Raw genomic sequence first — 20341 nt, 5'->3', positions numbered from 1 at the left:
TAATCAAAAGTTCTTTTGTTTTGAATGCAAGCATTGATGACAAACAATAAAAAATGAGAGTTGAAAAGAAGAGGCATGAAAAAAGGTAGAATGACAGTAGTAATATAGCAAGAGAACGCGTATGGATAATATTGATCAATTCAATAAATTAAAATACTTATCTCTATATAATTTCCTAGAACACTTTGAGTTGATCCGGGCGACGTATAATGAATATAAAAAAAATATATATATATATATGTATATATATCATGAAATGATTAAAATTGATAGTGTAGGAGGCAAAGTGCAAATTGACCATAGTTCATTGGGCACTTTGCAATTAACCCGAATCAGAGGTTAGGCGGAAACGAACCTTCCTTGAATATTATAATCGCGGATTCCACAGCAGGTCCTTTCAAGAAAAGGACAAAATACTGGTATATGGAATATAGTAGTATGACAAAGGAGATAATAAAATAATTCTGACAATCTTGTGCGGCTAGGGGTGCACTCCTACATATATGTCACTCACGCTATAAATCTAATTAGAATTTCAAAAAATTGGTATTTTTTAAAACCAAATAATAATAATAAAGAAAGAAGAAAGAAAAGGCAAAAAAGACTTGCACTTTTTTTTTTTTTTTTGGTTGGGAACCTTTTCACCTATTAAAAATAATATTAACAGTACTAGTACAAGTTAGGATTTGTACTTTGTTCAATGTTTATATGATTAGGCTTGGCTTTCCCGCAAAAACTGTCTCTTTACCTCTCTCTCCGTCCTCCTCTTGAGAGGTGAAGATCGCCGAAGATTTTCATCTGCATTTGCCGACGTCCTTTTATTCGTCTTTCATCTGAAGATCGGCCCAGGTTTAGGATTCACCCGGCATTTATGTACCATTTTCATGTTCTCGATTTTGTTCCGGATTATATATGATTCAGGTTTTGTCTATATTTATCTGTGTCCACGCATACCGATTGGATTCGTCAATCCGTGTTTTTATTCTTGAATTTGGTTAATTAGGAACGAGACTAAGGAAATTTGTGTCAATCCTTAAGTTTTCCTAGAACCCCTAGTAATATTACCTTCATCAACCCTGCTTCTAGGGTTCGCATTTTTGTCTAAGTATGTTTCTTTTTTCCCCCTTTACCTATTGAAACTAGATACTATAATTAGATTAGAAATTCCCTAAAAGCCAATTCATTTCATTCGCCACTTTCTCGTTGATTTTGCCTTGATATTTATTTGGATTGTCTCAAGTACTGGTTTTTTTTTTTTTGCGTGTACGTCTCATTCTGGAGAGTTAAATCGGAGTTGACTTGTATTCTAAACTTAACTATCTTTTACCTTTGGACAATTTCAGTAATTTGGCATTAAGGGAATAGGGTCTTATCTATAATAAAGGGCATTTAATTTTCAGTGGCTTAAAAAGGATAGTAAATGGTGATGCTGATTACTGAAATGATAGAAGATTTAGTGCTGCATAGTTCCCACTGTTTCACCAAATATGTGTTGCTGGAGACTTTTTTAGGATAGAGAATGTATAACTTGGGTGAAATAGCAAACGACACATGAATAATACCAGATGACTCTTAATGTCCAACATAGGTTCAAGAGGTAGCAGATCATCTTCTTGCAGGTGTATACTTTAAATATAAATTTTTGTTTAGTATGTGTCTATTTCATAGTTTGGATTCTCGATCCTTTCTTAGATCGTGCCCCAAATTTGGTTTTGGCCCCTTTGTACCGGTTTTTAGATTTCTTTATTTTTCTATTCTGCATTTAATGGAGGTTCCGTTCTTGCAGTTTGGCTATTCTCATCTTTTGGTAGATGGCACATCACTGAAGTTTTGCTGTTCTCCCTCCCTCTCAATCTTGTGATACGGTCAGTTTTGGGAGCAAAGGATCATGCTAACTGCGTTCTCATGAAAATCTTGAACTTCAGCTGTGGTGTGGAGTCCTTGTGTATTTGCCATGGGTGTGAGCTACTTATCTGTCTCAGTGGTCTGCACAGTTTTGAGCTTTGTCGGACTTCGGTGTTGGACAGCAATATCCCTTGAGCAACTAAAATCTGATGGGTTGATTAGTGATAGTGTTATTAGCTCAGGGGACGGGAGCCATGCATTGGAGCTGCTTTTGAGTTCCTATGCTACAATTGCTTTGGCTGCAAATTTTGCACTTAACACATTTATCCTTCTAATTTTGTGTCTCAAGGTGATTTTTCTCTTGCACATTTTAACTTAGTTGCAACTCTCTTGAGCAAAATCCTAATTGTCTGGTGAGTTTAGGGCATGCTTGTAATTGGGATTAGGCTCTGATTGACCTTTCAGGTTGTGGGGTGTTTTACTGCAAGATCCAAGCCTTTTTTCTTGATACAGCTTTATATTTGGCTGCTCTGATACATTGTTGTGGTGGTTGATATGTGTTCTTACCTTTGTTTTTGTGCAGACTATATTCTTTTCAGAGTTGTACTCATCTGAAGCTCGAAAATTAGTTGAACGCCTTATTAATTATGTTATATACAAGGTAAGACTTTCTAGCCGTCGTAATTTCATTCTAAAATCTTTTGTCTCCTGTCTATAAATCATTATATAGTTCAATTGAGTGCTTTATTTCTAAGTCTAGTTGAACTTTCTATATTTCGTGCACCTTTGATGTTAAACCCGGATGTTTATTTGATAAAATAATTGTGCTATGGTTCCTAGGAAACATTACATGATACATGACCATGTGTTATTGGTGTTGGACAGGGAACTTTTCTTCCACTGGTTGTCCCACCAAATGTATTTCAAGCGGGCTTGTGGTCAATCTGGTTGGCTGTGCTATGCTGTTTGAAGGTATGGTAGAGTTGGTCTTCAAACAGGTTTTTAGCAAGGATGTAAGATTTATCTTTGGTTGTTGTCTTACCTTGTGCATACACCGCAGATGTTTCAAGCATTAGCTAGGGATCGTCTTGAGCGTTTGAATGCTTCTCCATCAGTGACTCCGTGGACATACTTTCGTGTATATTCTGCGTTGTTGCTGGTTTTCTCTGTCGACATCCTCTGGTATTGTGTTTGTCAACAGACTTTGTCAATATTCACCACTTAATTTCTTGTGATATTAGGGATGAACGTGGGGACATGATACATTGCTATCATGTCCGATCTTGATATCTTAGGTTTATATTTCGATAGCCACATGTATGTCCTATTGCGGGGATGTAAGATTATACCATGAATATCTATAAATATCGTTTCATTTTAATACACGTGTGTCCTATTGTGGGATGCTAGATTATACCATGAATATCTACAGATTTTTTTTTCTTGTAGGATAAGGCTGTGTTTGGCAGTGTACACCACAATTAGTTCACCAACATCTTATTTGTTATTCTTTGAGCCTCTTAGCATTGCTTTCGAGACTTTACAGGTAGGTTTAGAATTATCACACATATATCCAATTTTTCTCAAGATCCTTCACTGGAATTATAGCATTCTTACAATCTCAAGCCTGATAGCTGTATGGGTATTGAAAATGTCCTATGTAGGCCATTGTGGTTCATGGATTTCAATTGCTTGATGTATGGTTGCATCACTCAGCAGGAGATACTGCAAATTGCCGGATATCCAAACTCCTTGATTTGTCTGCTACAGGTGGTTTTTACTAGTAACTTTTCATGTAATTCTGTATAGTATGCTTGTCACCTAATTAAAAGTTTATGCACTTTGATTATTGATCCTTTTTTTTTTGGTTCCTTTCCTTTCTAAAGGAGATTTTATCTGTAACTTTTTGAGTTCTAGAGGAATGATGCTGATTCTCATTGTTCAGCATTTTCATTGAACATTTTGTGGAAGAATAGATTTTAATCAACAAAGCAGGTTGTTTTAAAGAGCTTTGAGTAGATGATTAGTTTTGGCATGTGTATGCAGTACTTCACCTCTGATGAAATGATGTGAAGATAAAGAAGCAGATGAATATTAACATGCACTTTTTTGTCTCTTATTTCTATCTTCTTCCTCACTGTGCACAATGGCACTCAACCTGTTGAGCATTGCTGTGCTATGTCTTATATATTTTTAATATTTTATTCAAGAGCCAAGGGGCTTCATGTGGTTAGCTGGGTTTCTTGGTCCATAATTTCTGATCGAAGGGTTTCTATTTTCTAACTGCAGGATCATTGTGGGAATGGAAAGGTATTCTGAATCGGAACTTGGGTTTTTTCCTGGATATGATGACATTTTTTATGGCTCTTGCACATTATTTGCATATTTGGTGGCTTCATGGCATGGCTTTTCATCTTGTTGATGCTGTCCTTTTCCTAAATATACGTGTAAATGTCTCTCTCCTTTTACTGCAATGATCCAATTCTTTTAATTTGTAGATATTATTGCTGTCATCAATGTTATACTGTTGGTTGAAATCCGCCTTTTTTTATGTGTTGAACTCATTATTAGGCATTGTTAAGTGCAATTGTAAAACGCATAAAGGGTTTTGTTAAACTGAGGATGGCATTGGGCACTCTTCATGAGGCACTTCCAGATGCAACATTAGATGAGCTAAGAGCTTATGATGATGAATGTGCTATTTGTCGGGTATTTTGCTGCTCCCTTCTCTCTCTTATGTGAGGGAATTTAGTTTTTCCTCTTTCTTATTTTTATAATAACTCTTCCAAGTGTCTGATTTGGGAATAGGAACCTATGGCGAAGGCTAAGAAGCTATCTTGCAATCATCTTTTCCATCTTGCATGCTTGAGATCTTGGTAAGTTCCAAATCAATTGCCTGGAGTTGTTTTCTGTGGTTAGCTGATAGTATGTTGAGTGTTATGCTGACTCTGTGCTAATGCCAGGCTAGATCAAGGCTTAAGTGAGAATTATTCATGTCCTACTTGTCGAAAGCCCCTTTTTATGGGAAGATCTGAACATGAGGCAAACTCTCACGCTTCAGAAATTTCAAGTGATGAGCAGCTTGCACGTCAAATTAGTGCTGGACTTCATAGGCCCAATCTTCCTGGTCACGGCCAGTCTACGGGAATCTTTCCTAACCAGACTCAAAATCCATTAGAAGCTGGTGACTGGAGGTCTGGTTTTTCATAGTTAACGTGTTTAGTATTTTTCTATAATGGTATAAGAGGGAAATGGTGAAATGAGTACTTTTGGCAGCATAGATAACTAGAAACTACTAGTGGGGAAGAGTGCTGCCTAAGGGGCCTTTACAGTGAGAGCTTCAGATGATATTCCACACATGCACTATGTATAACTAGCATTGAGTTGAATTTTGTTGTTAGATAATGAGACAAATGTTTGTTCATTCCAGATCTTGCTGCAAGTTATAATTTACTTGCTATATTGTTTACTGCGCTGACATCAATATCATCATGTTCACATCTAGCTGTCTACAAAGCATAAGTTAATGAGACAAATATTGGTTCATTCACGATCTTGCTGCAATTTATAATTTACTCACTATATTGTTTACTGCACTGACATCAATATCATGTTCACATCTTGCCGTCTACAAAGCATTGCTGCTTGTGGCTTTAGGATCATTTCTTCACCTTTTAATGCTTCCTGTACTTGTCCAACAAAATGGTACTAGAATGTGAGCAGTATCTTGAATTCTTGCCCAACTTGATGCATTCATCGCATCAGTTAGTTTCTTTCCATCTCCTATCCACCTTAATTTATATTGACCAATAACACAAACTGTTGCTGATTTTTTTTTCCTTTTATTTCAACATTTTCTTTATAGGGGCACTGCAATTGATTCGAGTTGGCTCAGCTTAGATGGAGCTGGTCCCTCTAGTGGTGTAAGATCCGTTGGATTGGGTCGAGTTCAGATGATGATGAGGCAGCTTGCAGCTGTTGGTGAAACCTATGCACATACTGCGCTTGAGGATGCTGCCTGGAGTCTTTGGCCTATGAATCCCTCTCAAGCTGGTACTTCCCGCTCACCTGTTCCTCCTGGTCCTACAAGGTATCCAGGAAGTGCAGGTGGTTTGCATATGAGGACCCCCTCACGAGCTTCAAATGACAACATAGCAGGCATGCTAGCCATGGCTGAGACTGTCCGGGAAGTTCTGCCCCACATTCCTGATGAAATAATTATTCAGGTATGCAAGGTGTTTCTTCTCCCTGTTCATATTCAAAATTTTTTTCCCTTCAACTGATTATGATTGGGAAGTAGGAATTTCTTTCACTGGGATTCATATTCATTATCATCTTCCCTCAAAATATTTAGCGGTTAGGTTTGTTTACTGGAATTACTGTGTAACATTGAACATCCAGTGGAGAAGAATGGTGCCATTGTTTTCTGAATATAGGTCTTTTGAGTTGTCAAAAGGTGAATGAGGGGAAAAAGTGAAGCTAGGAGGTGCTGAATGAATTACCGTCTCGGACAGAGCTTTTCTAGTTTTTTGCTTGTGAGGCTCTCTTTTGAAATGTTTCTTGTGAACCATGTGTTTCTATTTTGACATGATGCCTGTGTCCAATTCTGCAATTAGTGGTGAAATGAAGATATTTTCTTAGGGTCTATCTTGGTTGGTAAATCCAAATAGTTTCTTCTTCTTCAGAATTTCCCCTCATCATTGTTGGCTCGCCAAATTGTTTCTTCTTCTTCTTTGGTAATTTTATGAGGAAAGAGTGTTATACTTGATCCAGACGATGCATTTCCTCACTTTCTGTCGCTTGGTTTCTTTGTGGTGGTCCGATGCCTCCTCTTAACCTCTCAATTATTTGGGGGTACTAGTTCTTATGTCTGGATGGGCATCATACTGGGTGCCTCGATGGTTGGACATTCTAAGACCCACTTCCTTTATATGGCTTATTCATGCATGTAGGAGTCCATCTTCAAGGTCATCTAATGTGCTGCCTTAGTCATCCTCGGTCACCTCATGTTCTTTGAGTTGTTATGAAAAAACTGGCTGTACAGCATGCCTAATTTTTATGTTTCCTTACTTTGCTGTTGCTCACCTCGAGGTTTTGTGTTTTGGTGGTTTCTTAGCTGGCTGTATTGTGTTTTGGTTTTTGGTTAAAATCAAATTGCCAGCATTCCTGCGCATGTTATGTGTACAAATATCTCCAGCAACCTCCTCCCTGGCTCCCTTGTAGATTCCTGAAAATTAGAGAAAGGATAACATAAATTTGTTTTGCATAATTTTACATCTTTTTGTTATAGTGCTGTATTGGTTTGAAGATGAAATTCCCTCGCCCTCTCTGCTGAAATTTTGCAGGATTTGCAGCGTACAAATTCCGCCACTGTTACTGTGAATAATCTTTTGCAAATGTGAAAGTGTCAATTGGATTTTATCCTTTATCATGGACGTTTCTGGTGGACATGAGATGGGGGCTGTATTGCTTATAGGTTTGGATTACATAATTTCCCATTTCCTAAATCTTCGGCTGCTGGCTTTCGTCACATATGTGCTGTCTAACGTCCACAAGCTTGTCTTCCTGTACATAAATATAGCCTATCAGTTTGCTTCTAGGAATAAATAGTAATTGGTTTGACTGTACCCGCTCAATCCGTTGGTTTGGCCTCCCGCATATGTTGTTGTAATTTTGTAATAATCTAATTTCTTTTTATGTCAACGTGCGTTTTGAAACTAAGTAGGCTTCTTGGTTTTACTATCTCGTTTTCCGTCTCTGCTGCTTGTATTTGTATATCCAAGGGGATGAAGACGCGCACGTATACATTTCAGATGTTTAACATGTTGTCAGCACTGCCCCCCTCGAGAGTAGTCTAAATTTGCAGCCATTTGTTAGGGAAAACCGCAAGGCTTGATTTCGTGCAAGGAATGGAGCTTATGGCCTCATTCTGGTTGTAATGTCTAGGGAAAATTGGATCCAGAAGACACACACGGGGCCTGTAGTGCTTAGATTTCGTGCAAGGAATTAGCTGACCCATTGGACCAACTAAAGCCAGTCGCCAGTTTTTACTCTCCGTTCTCTGGGTTTTAGCAAACTTGTCCCCGTGTTGGCAAATCTTCTTCTTCGACCTCTCGTTACTTATTTGCTGGATTGGCGAGCCTGTGTGACTTTTGGAGTTTGTCTATCCATTCTCCTAGTCCTTTTTTTGTCTAGTAATAAGAGTAACAAAAAAAGCACCACTGTTTTGTCTAAGAAGGGTTCAAAGCATAGATAATATACTAAATGCAAGCACGTAGTTGGATGGTGTCTCTAGTTCCCTACACCATTTCTAGAGGCAGCGTCAATTGGGGTACGGAATTCTTTTATTTCTGATTTCAATAGGCTTGGCAGTCTTGCTGTATATTATTTTTCGATTGCGAAAGCCGATGAAATAATGATCTCAATTATCACCTTATGTGTCTAAGTTTGAGTCTTATTTATAATCCTTGTTATGCTATAACAAACAGCAAAGGCAGAGTATATGAATGAATCCGGTGGTGATTTTGCTGTGGTAAGGATGGACGTTGAGTGACCATAAAACAAAAAAAAACACAGCTTGCATCGATGGATCGCATTAAAGGGTGTTAGCGAACAAAGGCCCTTGGGCCCCTTGACCCTTCCAGAATGCACTGAGCAGGAAAGGGATTTGCCCAACTCGGGTACTTCATGAGAGGACTCGAACACCACCGTGACACCCATTTTTGTGGAAACTGGAAAATGAAGACTGTCATACAGAATGATTGATTGAACACAATTTGTTTGATTGCACGAGGCATGTGTTACCAATTTATGGCTCAGATCGATACATCAAACTGCATCGGTCTCTCAATTAATTTGCATTCGCAATTGCAATGAATCTAATCCGTGTATGTTTTATTGATTTCTATCAAATTTTCACAATTCAAAGACAGACCGGAGAGATGCCGCCACACTCTTTGTGGTAACTTGTGCTGTAGGGGATAATTAACATCCCAAGTAGTACGATCGATCAAAGACCATTTCATTGGTTACATTAGTCAGGATGCAGTGGGATTTATGCCATGGTGATCAAATGACTCAAGCCTCTTTTTCCAATAAACTCTTCCACTGTTTATTACCTGAACATATCTGTAGAATGCTTTCTCTCTTCTCGTTCATCGCATTCTTCCTGGCAAAAACTCATTGCGCCCAAGACCAAATAGAATCTCTAAATTACATCCAACTCTTAATCACCAGTTACTCTCCCATATGGCATCTCTACCCTCGTTTTTCTTCTTATCTAGGAGCACTTCACTTTCTTTTTTCATCCTTTTCTTGTTTTTCCCCATGCATGCGCGTAAATCTAATGCTCGCAGCTTCAGGGTCATCACCAATGCTGGTTCTCTCAAGGAATTTCTTGATTGCAAGGTTTGCACTCGACATACTTCTTAGTTTCAACCGTGTTTATGGTGGAAGTTTAACGATGCAATAGATAAGTTAGTTAGTAGTAGTAGTAGGATTTATCATCATTATTATTACTGCTCCCAAGGTGAAAATTGGAGAGAAAATCGAGCTCAGGAAGGATTCTTTTGAACAAGAAGCAAATGCAATTGGACGCCAACATAGCATGCCGTCTGGTAGCATCCCAGACCGCTTTGATCCAATATTTGGTTCAAAGGCCGTGAAGGAAAAAGATGAGGATCCAAGATGGAAATCAGGTGTCACTCCAACATTTTACGATCGGTTTATGATTCTTCTGGGCACAAGATTAACCACGACAAACATCCTGGATTCTTTTACTCCGATTATTCCCAACCGCGCACTCGCCCTCCCTCCCATAATTGATCATTTACATTAGCCTTTGTTTCCTCCAGGCCGTCACAATTTACCCATATTATTGCTTTTGTTTCGAGTTTGATTGGAGTAGTAGTCTAAAGGCAGTACAAATAAGAAATTTCACCTTGCACTTATCAATCTATTAATGTTTTGTATTTTATTGATTCGTTTTGACTAAATATTGATCTTCTTTTGAGAATTGCGGTAATCTGCACCACTACCATTACTATTCATTATATTAATGGAGTATGTCACGCAGGAAGAAAGGTTGTTGAGTCTTCTTCTCGCATGAATTTCCTCGAGGCAACAAAAACAGAGGTACTTAAGCTGAAAAGTACTGGTCTTCAAATTTGATTAGAGGGTTTTTTATTGTGAATTTTGATTCGTAAATGTTATCATGTCTGAGATGATCATGACAATTTTTTAATGCACACAATTCCAATCCCAGGATTAAGACATGAAAGTACAAACCCCTTTACAAGCATTTACATTTTGGCAAGGTTTCATGAAGATAATTATATATTTACGAGTAAATGTTTTCGGGATAGATTAGAGGTGCTTTTACTGTCACTTAATGCTTCTTCACAATATAAAAAACAGGTAATTTCTAGTATGTTTTAAACAGATCCTCCCCGCCAAAATTTGGCCGAACTACTTTTTCCATCATCAAAGGATGTAACAGGAATGAGTGGATGGAGAACCTTGAACAATACTCGTATCTTTAAGCTAAAAAGTTGCAACAAAAAACCTGTTTTATTCAACAAATTCAGAAAAAGCAAATCAGATGATTCTCTACCTACACATGTATATCCATTCACGCAACAGTAATAAACTAGAAAAGTGAAACTCAAAAGTAAGAGAAAAATAAGACCCTACTAGTCTAAAGCAAAAATAGCACATATGATATGTAAAATGTAGTGTTTATGCAGGTTTCAAGAGGGTCAGCAGCTGAGCAAGACATGACATTGGAGGCCATCGGTTCCCATGACATTATAAAGACGGACGACTACCAGCGACAACACCGTGACTCTCCTCCTATTCACAACAAATAATAGGAATTTCTTTGATGTTTTCTACCACGTACCGCTAGAATTTCTTTGTTGTTTTCTGCTACGTACTAGTTTTTTGTCAGTTAAAATAAGAACGACTAGTTCCTTTCCTTGCTTCTTTGCTTCTGTTTTGGAGTTCAGTTGGAAGAAAACAAATGTGTCACTGTATGCTGTAAAAGCATGCACAATTGCACATGCAATGCAAGTACTCGAGAGAGAGAGAGAGAGAGACGAGAATAAGTGGCAATAATTACTTATATGAAGTTGCTTACTTGGCTGGCCTTAGTTTGATCAATACTCATCAACTTCATAATGCTATCATAATTCATAGCACTCAATCAACGGTGCTGTTACGGGTTGGTCCAAGTTTGCACCAAAATATTATTGTAAACTGAGAAAGCGGAAGACTTCTTCCCCGTTAACCATTTAGCAAGCTAGGTTTATGTACAGATTAGACAGTAGTGTCTTTTGTCTGTCATCAATTCAAATAGAGGGTCTATCCCTGTTTTCTTTAAATTCACTCAAGGGGATTAAAGAATGAAACAAGTTTTGGAAAAATGAAAAATGTTTCCACGCTAAAAAGGGAAGAAAAAAAAATCATTTCGTCATAAAAGTTGTTCTGCAGTCTGTATTCGGGCTTTCAGGCCCCTTTTGACATAGTTTTTGGATTTTAAAGGAATCTTTTTTACAAGTTTAAGCAGCCTATGTGAAATAGTTTGAAATAAAAGAAACACCGCATAAGAACATTCCGGTGAGGTTTCTAGTATACTTTTCATCAGAATTTTAAAGTGAGTATTCGAGTCAAAGAAATCTTCATAACAAGAAAAGCATTCAGTTAAAAGGGAACTTGAGAGGAATCCTGTGTGCAGAACTGCAGATGAAAAAAATAAGAATACTTTCCCAAAAGGTGGAACCAAGAACACAGTATCCCAGATGTCACCAACCTGATTATTATAAACAATACAACTCAACCAATTCGGCTTTATGGGCATTAGACGCTGATGTGACTCCGGTTGCTTGAATATTAGTTTAAAACATAAGGATTACCTATAGTAGTGATCCACTAATTGCATGGTTACGCACTTGGGATCCTCGGTTACAAGTATTCAATGCTACCTATAGTATTATGTCAAGTGTCTTGTTATTATTTGCACTTTAATTTTTTAATAATTCAACTTAGTTTGATTTAACACAAATTTCTCTATCCTCTAAAATTTTGAACCAAAATTAACCAACCAGTCTAATTCCATTACCAAACACTGCTTGAATATTAGTTTAAAACATAAGGATTACCTATAGTAGTGATCCACTAATTGCGTGGTTACGCGCCCATGCAGATACAAAAACAGGAATCAAATAAGGATGGCCCAACAGATAAAGGACGCGCCCATGCTGAAATGAACAGAAAGTTGACAAGGCCAGTTTCAGATAAAGAAATCAGTCAGGCAGTCAATTCCATGCATCCAAACAAGTCTCCTGGACCAGATGGTATGTCCCCTATCTTTTTTCAAAAGTTTTGGCATGTCATTAAAAGTGATGTTATCAGTGCTGTTCAAAGTTTTTTTCACTCTGGTCATATGCTGAAGTCCATAAATGAGACCCTGATCAGTCTAATTCCTAAAACTGAATCCCCAAACCTGATCACAGAGTTTAGACCTATAAGTCTGTGTAATGTCATTTATAAGATCATTTCCAAGGTCTTAGTCAACAGATTTAAAACTGTGTTGGACTGTTGTATTAGTTCATCTCAGTCTGCTTTTGTGCCTAGTAGGCAGATTTTGGACAATGTGTTTATTGCACATGAGAGCATTCACTTTCTAAATAATAAAAGATCTGGAAATGATGGTTATATGGCTATTAAGGTTGATATGTCTAAGGCTTATGATAAGGTAGAATGGGTGTTTTTGGCAAAAATGATGCAAAAGACGGGGTTCTGTCCAATTTGGATCCAGTGGATTCTAGGATGCATTACTAGTGTTACTTATGCTATCAATATTAATGGGGAGAAAAGGGGGTACATTAAGCCTACTAGAGACTTAAGACAAGGGGACCCTTTATCCCCTTACTTGTTTCTGGTTTGTGCAGAAGGTTTTTCTGCTCTACTAAGGAGAGCTAATAGGCAGGGTAGTATGCATGGAATGAAGATTGCTAAAGAAGCTCCTAGTTTGTCGCACCTCTTTTTTGCAGATGATTCTCTAATCTTCTGCAGAGCCAAGGGGGAGAGGCAGTGCAGCTGATGAAGGTTTTGGAAGACTATGGAAGAGCTTCAGGCCAGTTGATAAACAAGGATAAGTCCTCTATCTTTTTCAGTAAAAATGTCAAAGGAAGGAAAAGGGTAGAAGTGCTTAAGGAGCTGGAAGGTATGAAAGAGGTTAATCAAAGCAAATACTTAGGACTTCCTATGGTCATAGGAAGATCAAAGAGACAGGTTTTTGAGTTTATTAGGCAGAAAACAGTTAAAAAACTTGGTGGTTGGAAGGAAAAACTCCTGAGCCAGGCAGGAAAGAAGATCCTTTTGAAATCAGTTATTCTAGCTCTTCCAGATGTCTTGTTGTAGGCTGCCAAGGACATTGTGTAAGAATGTGTGTTCAAAGATGGCAAAGTTTTGGTGGGGACAGAAGGAGAATGAAAGGAAACTTCACTGGATTAAATGGGATAGAATGACTGATATTAAAGCTGAAGGTGGTTTGGGATTTAGGAATCTACAGGATTTTAACTTAGCACTATTAGGGAAGCAATTGTGGAGAATCCTGATGCAACCAAATTTGCTGATGAGTAGAGTAATGAAAGCCAAGTACTTTGCTGGGAAGTCCATATGGGAGGTACAACAAAGAGGTTCAGATTCATGGTGCTGGAAGAGTCTGTTAAGTGCAAAAGGAATACTAGCCGAAGGATTAAGGTGGAGGGTGAGGGATGGTAAATCAATTCATATTTGGGAAGACAGATGGCTGCCAGGGGTAGAAAATGAGAAAGTAAGGTCCCAGGAAAAAGATGACAGTAAGTTTCAAAAGGTGAGTGAGCTGATCAAGAATGGAAAATGGAATAAAGAGGTGGTGATGCGGGAATTTGAGGAGGAAGGCAGATGGCAGATATTAAAGATCCCACTGAGCTTGGGAAGGGTCAAAGATAGGATCTATTGGGCGAAATCCAACTCAGGTGTGTATACTGTTAAAACTGGCTATAAGCTGATAAAGGAAATGAAGAAAGGACAGTGTCAGACTAGAGGAGCTCCAGAGCCAAGCATTAGCAGGAGGATTAAATCTCAAAGTTGGAGCTTCCTGTGGGGATTGAATATGCCAAACAAGCTTAAACACTTCATCTGGAAATACTTACAAGGAATCCTGCCAACTAACACAGTAGTGAAGGGGAAGTGTGGCAAGGGGGACCATATGTGCAAGTGCTGTGGAAATAGTTCTGAGACATTAGAGCACCTGTTTTTTCCGTGTAGTAATGCTACAGCAATCTGGGAGGTGGCACCATTAAAGTGGGATGGGCTGGAAGTGTTTAGGAATAGTTTTTGGCATTGGTGGGAAGAACTTAGAGGAGTTGTGGTTCGGGAAAAAGGGAGGGAGCACATAACTCTCACGGTAAACCTCTTGTGGCAGATATGGAAAGCTAGGAATGATAGGCAGTTCAACAATAGGAGTTATGAGCCTATTGTGGTGGTCAACAGAGCACTGATGGATTGGAATGAGCATCACCTGGCACAAGGGAGGGGGTCAAGATATGAGACCGTGACAAGTGGAGAGCAGGAGAGGGATAGGGGATGGGAAAGACCTCAAGAGGACTGGATCAAAATCAACACTGATGCAGCCTTAAACCAAAAACATAACAAAGCAGGGTAGGGTATAGTGGCAAGAAATGGATCAGGGGAACTGGAAGGGGCATGGGCGAGGCCAACTGAAGGCTGTGCAGAGGCTCAGGTGGAGGAAGCTTTGGCTCTACGAGAAGCAATGGTAATTGCTAAGTAGATGGGATGGAGGAAGGTAGAGTTAGAATCGGATTGCAAGCTGGTAGTGGACAAAATTAAAGCTAGGGAGGAGGGAGCAAGTATAGCCACCATCCAGATGGATATCTGGAGCTTGATACAAGATTTTGACAAATGTTGTTTCTCCCACACTAAAAGGGGTAACAACTCTGTAAGTCACAAATTAGCAAAATTTGCTATAAATTTGTTTGATTCAGCTGAATGGAAGCAAAGCTTCCCAGCATGGCTGCTGGAGTTAGCTCGAGCAGATGTACAGGAGCAGTTGCTCTAACTTTGTATCTTTGATACTTAATACAATGTTATCGTTTGGAAAAAAAAATAAGGATGGCCCAACCCCGCCCCCGCCCCGTTCCTCAGCGGGTGCCCCGTGGGACTAATAAAAATTTGTTATATAATTTTATTATAGTTAAATTTTTATCAAATAATCAAGTACTAAAATATCAACACATCACCAAATTATTATTCATTGTAATTTTACAATTGAAACTTATAAAAACAATCAAACAAAAGTTATTTGAATACAATCCAATATAATGAAATAAATACAACTAAAGTAGTCAAGTTTTCACTTTTGACACAAATACAATCACTAATTCATTATTGTACTTGTACTTTTTTTTTGAGAAAAAATATTATTGTATTAAGTGTGATTATGGATTTAGTATAAATGTATTAGTAAATTTAATATAACCAATTAATAATTTGTATTAGTACATATATATAATTATTAGTATAATTGATAATATCAATTATATTACATATACTAATATACATTATATAATACATATAACTAATAATATCATTACTATAAGTTTGTAACTAATTAAATTATATATTATATATATAATTATGTACATACATATATATTTTTTATATATTTACTACCCCCGCACCCGCCCTAACCCTGCCCCATTAGCCCCCTGTGGGGCGGGTGATCGCGGCCACCCATCCCATTGCCAATCTTAGAATCAATCAATCCAAGAATGTCCAGGAGGATAGGATTCCCACAAGCAACCGTGTTCAATTTCCTGAAATTTGGCGGTAATTAGCATGCGCATACTAGATCAGACCGTCAGTTTACCTCAGAGAATTAAACTTGACATTAATGATCTGTGAGAAAGAAGATGCCCTTCACATTCACTGCCAGACCCGTCAGTTCTTTTGAGTATGCTATCTAGGGGGACGTTGCAATTTACTGGTGGAATTAGTTTAATGTACTCTTTTTTTTTTTTTTTTTTTTGTAGTTCGGAGACGTTGTTCAATCAACCAAGAAACTTACACTTGTATGTTATTTTCTTCTGGGTCAGTATTAATAAACTTTTTACCAAAATAAAAATAAAAACTTTTTACCCATCTTGTTTACTATAAACTCCGCAGCTTTGCCATGTTAGGATCCCATCATGTTCCGGTATTAACAGTCTTCTCGGTGGCTCATTCCAATTAATCTAATACATAATCCAAAATAATGAAGATATCAAGCCATTTGAGCTATTTCTGAAAAAAAATTTTATTCCATGCCATCTAAAAGAACTTAGGAAAACAAATTGCGGTTTTTTCATTCGTTATCAGACCAGAGCAAATTGATGGATTAATAAAGTTCGCTAGATATGTAAGTCAACAATAATTCGCAAAGTCCTATAAACTTGTGACTTGCGTACTAGTGTACGTTCACTCTCGCCCCTAGAGTCTAGACTGTGCCTTCACGTACCATCTATATGTTCTGTAATCGTGTCTGGTTACAAAATCACTATTGCTTTTTAAGTAATTATCACAGGGCAAATTTTGAAACTTCAACTCAAGAAGGGTTTACGGATTCCTCCGCGCACTCAACGTGTTAGAATCGGATTGGGGCGCCGGATCTAGATCGCAAGGGATTAGTCGGACCCTGTAAAAATTGATCCGGACACCCCTGTCGACAAAAAAAAAAAAAAAAAAAACTCAAGAAGGATTTACCGGTGATGCCTCGAACTTTTTATTTACCAAATAATTTTTGGTATGAGGTAGCCAATAGAATCCACGGTCAAAGATCTATATATTTTTGTAGGAAACCTAAAACAAAAAAAGGATTTACTGGGGATGATAATGATGTCCAGTTTCTTTGATTGTACATACCCGCGCTGAGACCATGAAAGCAGGCGAATTAGGTATTTGGGACTCAAATTGATCAGCCAATTAACAGTTTGAAGGACCCAGATTGTTAGTATCGTTTGGCAACAGCTAATTTAGGTGCATGTATAATGATCAGTAGTCAGCTAGGTGTAGAATGATCAGACACCTCCAGAAACTTATGGCTAGCCTTGAAACAAGTGCATTGTTCATGAGGCTTCGAAATGACTGGCTTTGATCTTCAAGAATGCACCAAAAAGTTCAATCTTACACACACACACAGAGGTATATAAAAGCACACGTTTTCATTATATGTGTTACATTAAAAGTATTGCAGAATGTGATGCACAAAAAGTATAGCAGTTTTTCCAACCTTTGCATAATTCATACACAAAACAAGCACGACGAATACACTCACACGAAAGGTGCACAAATCACCAATTGAAGAGAACGAACTAAGAGCAGGAGACAATCTGGAGACGAAGAGTAAAAAGCCAGAAATAATTTGCACGCATGCATGGGCTAAGGGCAGATGAAGCCGTTAGGAGGGTTTCTACCACAATTGTTGAGAACGAGACTAAGAGTAACTGGAAGGTTTAGATTGATCCCCAGTATATTTGCTCGAATGGCGGTGCAAAGGCAAAGCGCTGCCTCAAGGTCTGCTAGACCTTGAAGCAAGCTGCAGCACGGGAGCGTAGGAGGAGCGCCGATGGAGACTCTAATCAACCCAAGTACGTTTGCACATACACCCAGTTTTAGAGCATCTCTGGGGCACCTCGCTGCGGATCCTCCTCCGCCGCCCGTTCCACCGCCACCCCCGCCCCCCATTCCACCGCCGCCCCCAGTTCCACCGCCGCCCCCCGTTCCACCTCCGCCCCCCGTTCCGCCGCCGCCCCTTCCACCGCCGCTGCCGCTGCCTGGGCCTGGGTTGCGGCAAGTGCCACAAGAATGTGAGGCGGTGAGTAGAGTGAAGAAGAGAAGGTTGATGAGGAAAAAGGTTGCGGATGAGGAGAATGTTGGTGTTTTGGATGCCATGATGAATTTTCTCCTTCAAAAGAATTGGATAGGATACTTTTTAAGATGTTTTGTGCTAAGTTAATTGGATGCTTTGGGAATGCGCTTGTAGGATAGGGTATTTATACTCGAAAATTTTAGGTATTTTCAGTTAAAAAATAATAATGCTAACAATGGGGAGAAATTATTATTAAATTGTTTTCTTGCTGGACTGAATGAGAGTTAGAGTTAGAGTGGAGATTGGCTGAGGGCCACAATAGGACCATAAAGTTTTGCAATTTAATTAATTATCACAATATTATATGAGCATTAGAGTACGATTAAATTTTTCAGTGTCGAGAAAATACGACGACCATAAAGCAGTGCAGTAATTATAAAAAGCGGATTTACCTTTCTCTTCAATTCAAACACTTTTTCATTCTCTTCATGAATTCAATCGATTCATAGATTCCATCGTGGAATGATGGACTTTGAAGATACACGCTAGCTATTCTGCGGAATTTAGCTATCAACAGGGACAGTATTGCGCTTGCCTTGGAGAGTATCAAACAATTTGCAAGACTGATGCAAGCAAAAAAGTTCCGCGTTTGTTTCACTATCCTAAATCAAGAAATGAAGCAGATTGTATTTGCAATATCATGGAATTTGTAACTTTTGCCTTCAAATACTTATCAATGTTCTCTCTCTTTTAGAGTAAAAGTTCGATTGAATTCGATTTCGCTCACCGTCACAAGTTAGTTAGAGGAGTATGTTTTCAAAACGCACAACTCTCACAATAACGGAATTCGAATAATACGCAACTTCTAATAACACAGTAATAAATTCTTGCTAACCGAATCAACTTGTATTAGCACATATGAAATGTTTAGCGGAACAATAAAAGGGTCGTTTCGTTTCTATCTATCTCCTTCTTAGTGTTAAAAACAGAAAAAAAAAAAATTTTAATTGGGAGCCGGTCGGTTAAGTTCTTGGACCTAATCTACGTCCTTCTGAAAATCAAGATCAACTATTGTGAGATCTTCTAACTAATCAATAGTGATCAATGGCAAGGTTAGGCAGTGTTACTAATTGATCAAATCCTAGCTTATGCGGTACATCACATTGGCCAGTAAACCTACTACACTCAATCAATCACTCACAAGGCCAATAAGTGGGTAGTTATCGGAAAATATCTTCCATTATTTGCAATAATGTCTTCATGGTGCGACTTTGAAGGTCTAAACGCGGTTGTCAATTGAAATTTGATTGGACATCGCATAAAAACAATTCTATTGCGTACAAATCCCGTGAGGTTCCATGTCCTTTTGCCTGCATGTTCAAAATACACGTGAACATTAGGTATAATTTACTGTTAACTTTAAGTTTATAAATTTTTTTTTTTTTGGAAAATGGCACTCCTTGAAATTAATATCTACTAGAAGCTTGTTTTAGGAGTGCTAATCAATTATTTAAAGCCTCAATCATTTAAGAGCCTGAGAAAAATGGCAAATAAGGCGTTGCTACACATTGACAATTTCCTTCAAGTATTAAATTTTGATGTAAATTGTAGGGTTAATAAAGCTTTGTCCCCCGAATCTATAGGGTAGTAACACTTTACCACCTTGAGTTTCAAAATATATATATATATTTTCCCCCCTCAATTGAATTATATTTGTACTCTTAATTTTGACAAATCCATGTGCATATGTTTCTTTAATTTCCAAAATATCCCTAACCTTCCTAATTTTTCAATGATTATTAAATCTTAAGTTGTTGTATTTTCTTATTATATATTCATCAAAATATTCTGCTACTGCATGATGTGATGTTCAACAATGGTGTATTAACTTATTATATAGATTTATATGTAATTTAGCATCGATTAAAATGGGGTTAAATTCCTCGCCTTATTTCCTATCTTTTATGTAATATAGTATGGCACTGATATATATATATGTATATATATTGTAATTTAAAATAAATAATATGGTGTTTTATTGTAATAAAATAATGTATCCTTTCTTGGCAATCGATTATGTTTGTTGTAAAAGTATGATTTTATTGTGTTAATTTACTTGAATTTTTATTTATCACGTGTCACATATTGTTTGTAAAAGAATCAACGGGTTTTGATTTAGACTCTACATAGTATCAAATGTGAAAAAAAGTGAATTCAAAAACCAAATTAATTTTCATGATTTAACATTGAATTTTTGGCTAATTCAAAAGATTGATAATTATGATTTTTATTGACGTTATATATATATTTAAAAAATTAGGTCAAATAAAGAATAGCAGTGGTCGTCACAAGAGCACCCGCAAGGCAGTGGGACAGGGTAAGCATAGGCTGCGGGACGAAGAGTCCTTTATATTTAATTTACACCGTATTCAACATCATAGAAAGCACCGACAGAATATTATATTGAATACATAAGAAGAAAATGCAACAATCTAAAAGTTGATCATTGAGAAACTAGGAAATTTGGGGGTAATTTCAAATGAAAAATATGTACATAGGTTGTTCAAAATTAAAACTATAAATATA

General features: G+C 37.7%; 2 protein-coding genes across 2 annotated transcripts; one reads left to right on the top strand and one right to left on the bottom strand.

The window, feature by feature from the left end:
- Window positions 1-710: 710 nt before the first annotated feature.
- On the top strand, window positions 711-7566 carry LOC113725155 (E3 ubiquitin protein ligase RIN2-like). Its single transcript, XM_027248152.2, has 13 exons — window positions 711-849; window positions 1787-2194; window positions 2429-2506; window positions 2731-2817; window positions 2906-3027; window positions 3295-3391; window positions 3510-3615; window positions 4135-4292; window positions 4417-4554; window positions 4654-4721; window positions 4809-5039; window positions 5711-6071; window positions 7191-7566. Exons 2-13 carry the CDS (start codon window positions 1955-1957, stop codon window positions 7245-7247), a joined length of 1743 nt encoding a protein of 580 aa, XP_027103953.1. The 5' UTR covers window positions 711-849; window positions 1787-1954; the 3' UTR covers window positions 7248-7566.
- Window positions 7567-17089: 9523 nt separating this feature from the next.
- Window positions 17090-17931, bottom strand: LOC113725154 (14 kDa proline-rich protein DC2.15-like). The gene has a single exon (XM_027248151.2). The coding sequence runs from the start codon at window positions 17836-17838 to the stop codon at window positions 17326-17328; it is 513 nt and encodes a 170-aa protein (XP_027103952.1). The 5' UTR covers window positions 17839-17931; the 3' UTR covers window positions 17090-17325.
- Between the last annotated feature and the right edge of the window lie 2410 nt (window positions 17932-20341).

The sequence above is a fragment of the Coffea arabica genome, chromosome 2c, assembly GCF_036785885.1.
Source record: "Coffea arabica cultivar ET-39 chromosome 2c, Coffea Arabica ET-39 HiFi, whole genome shotgun sequence".
Taxonomy (NCBI): Eukaryota; Viridiplantae; Streptophyta; class Magnoliopsida; order Gentianales; family Rubiaceae; genus Coffea; species Coffea arabica.
Note: the sequence above shows the minus strand (reverse complement) of the source record. Positions and strands in the feature narration are given on the sequence as shown.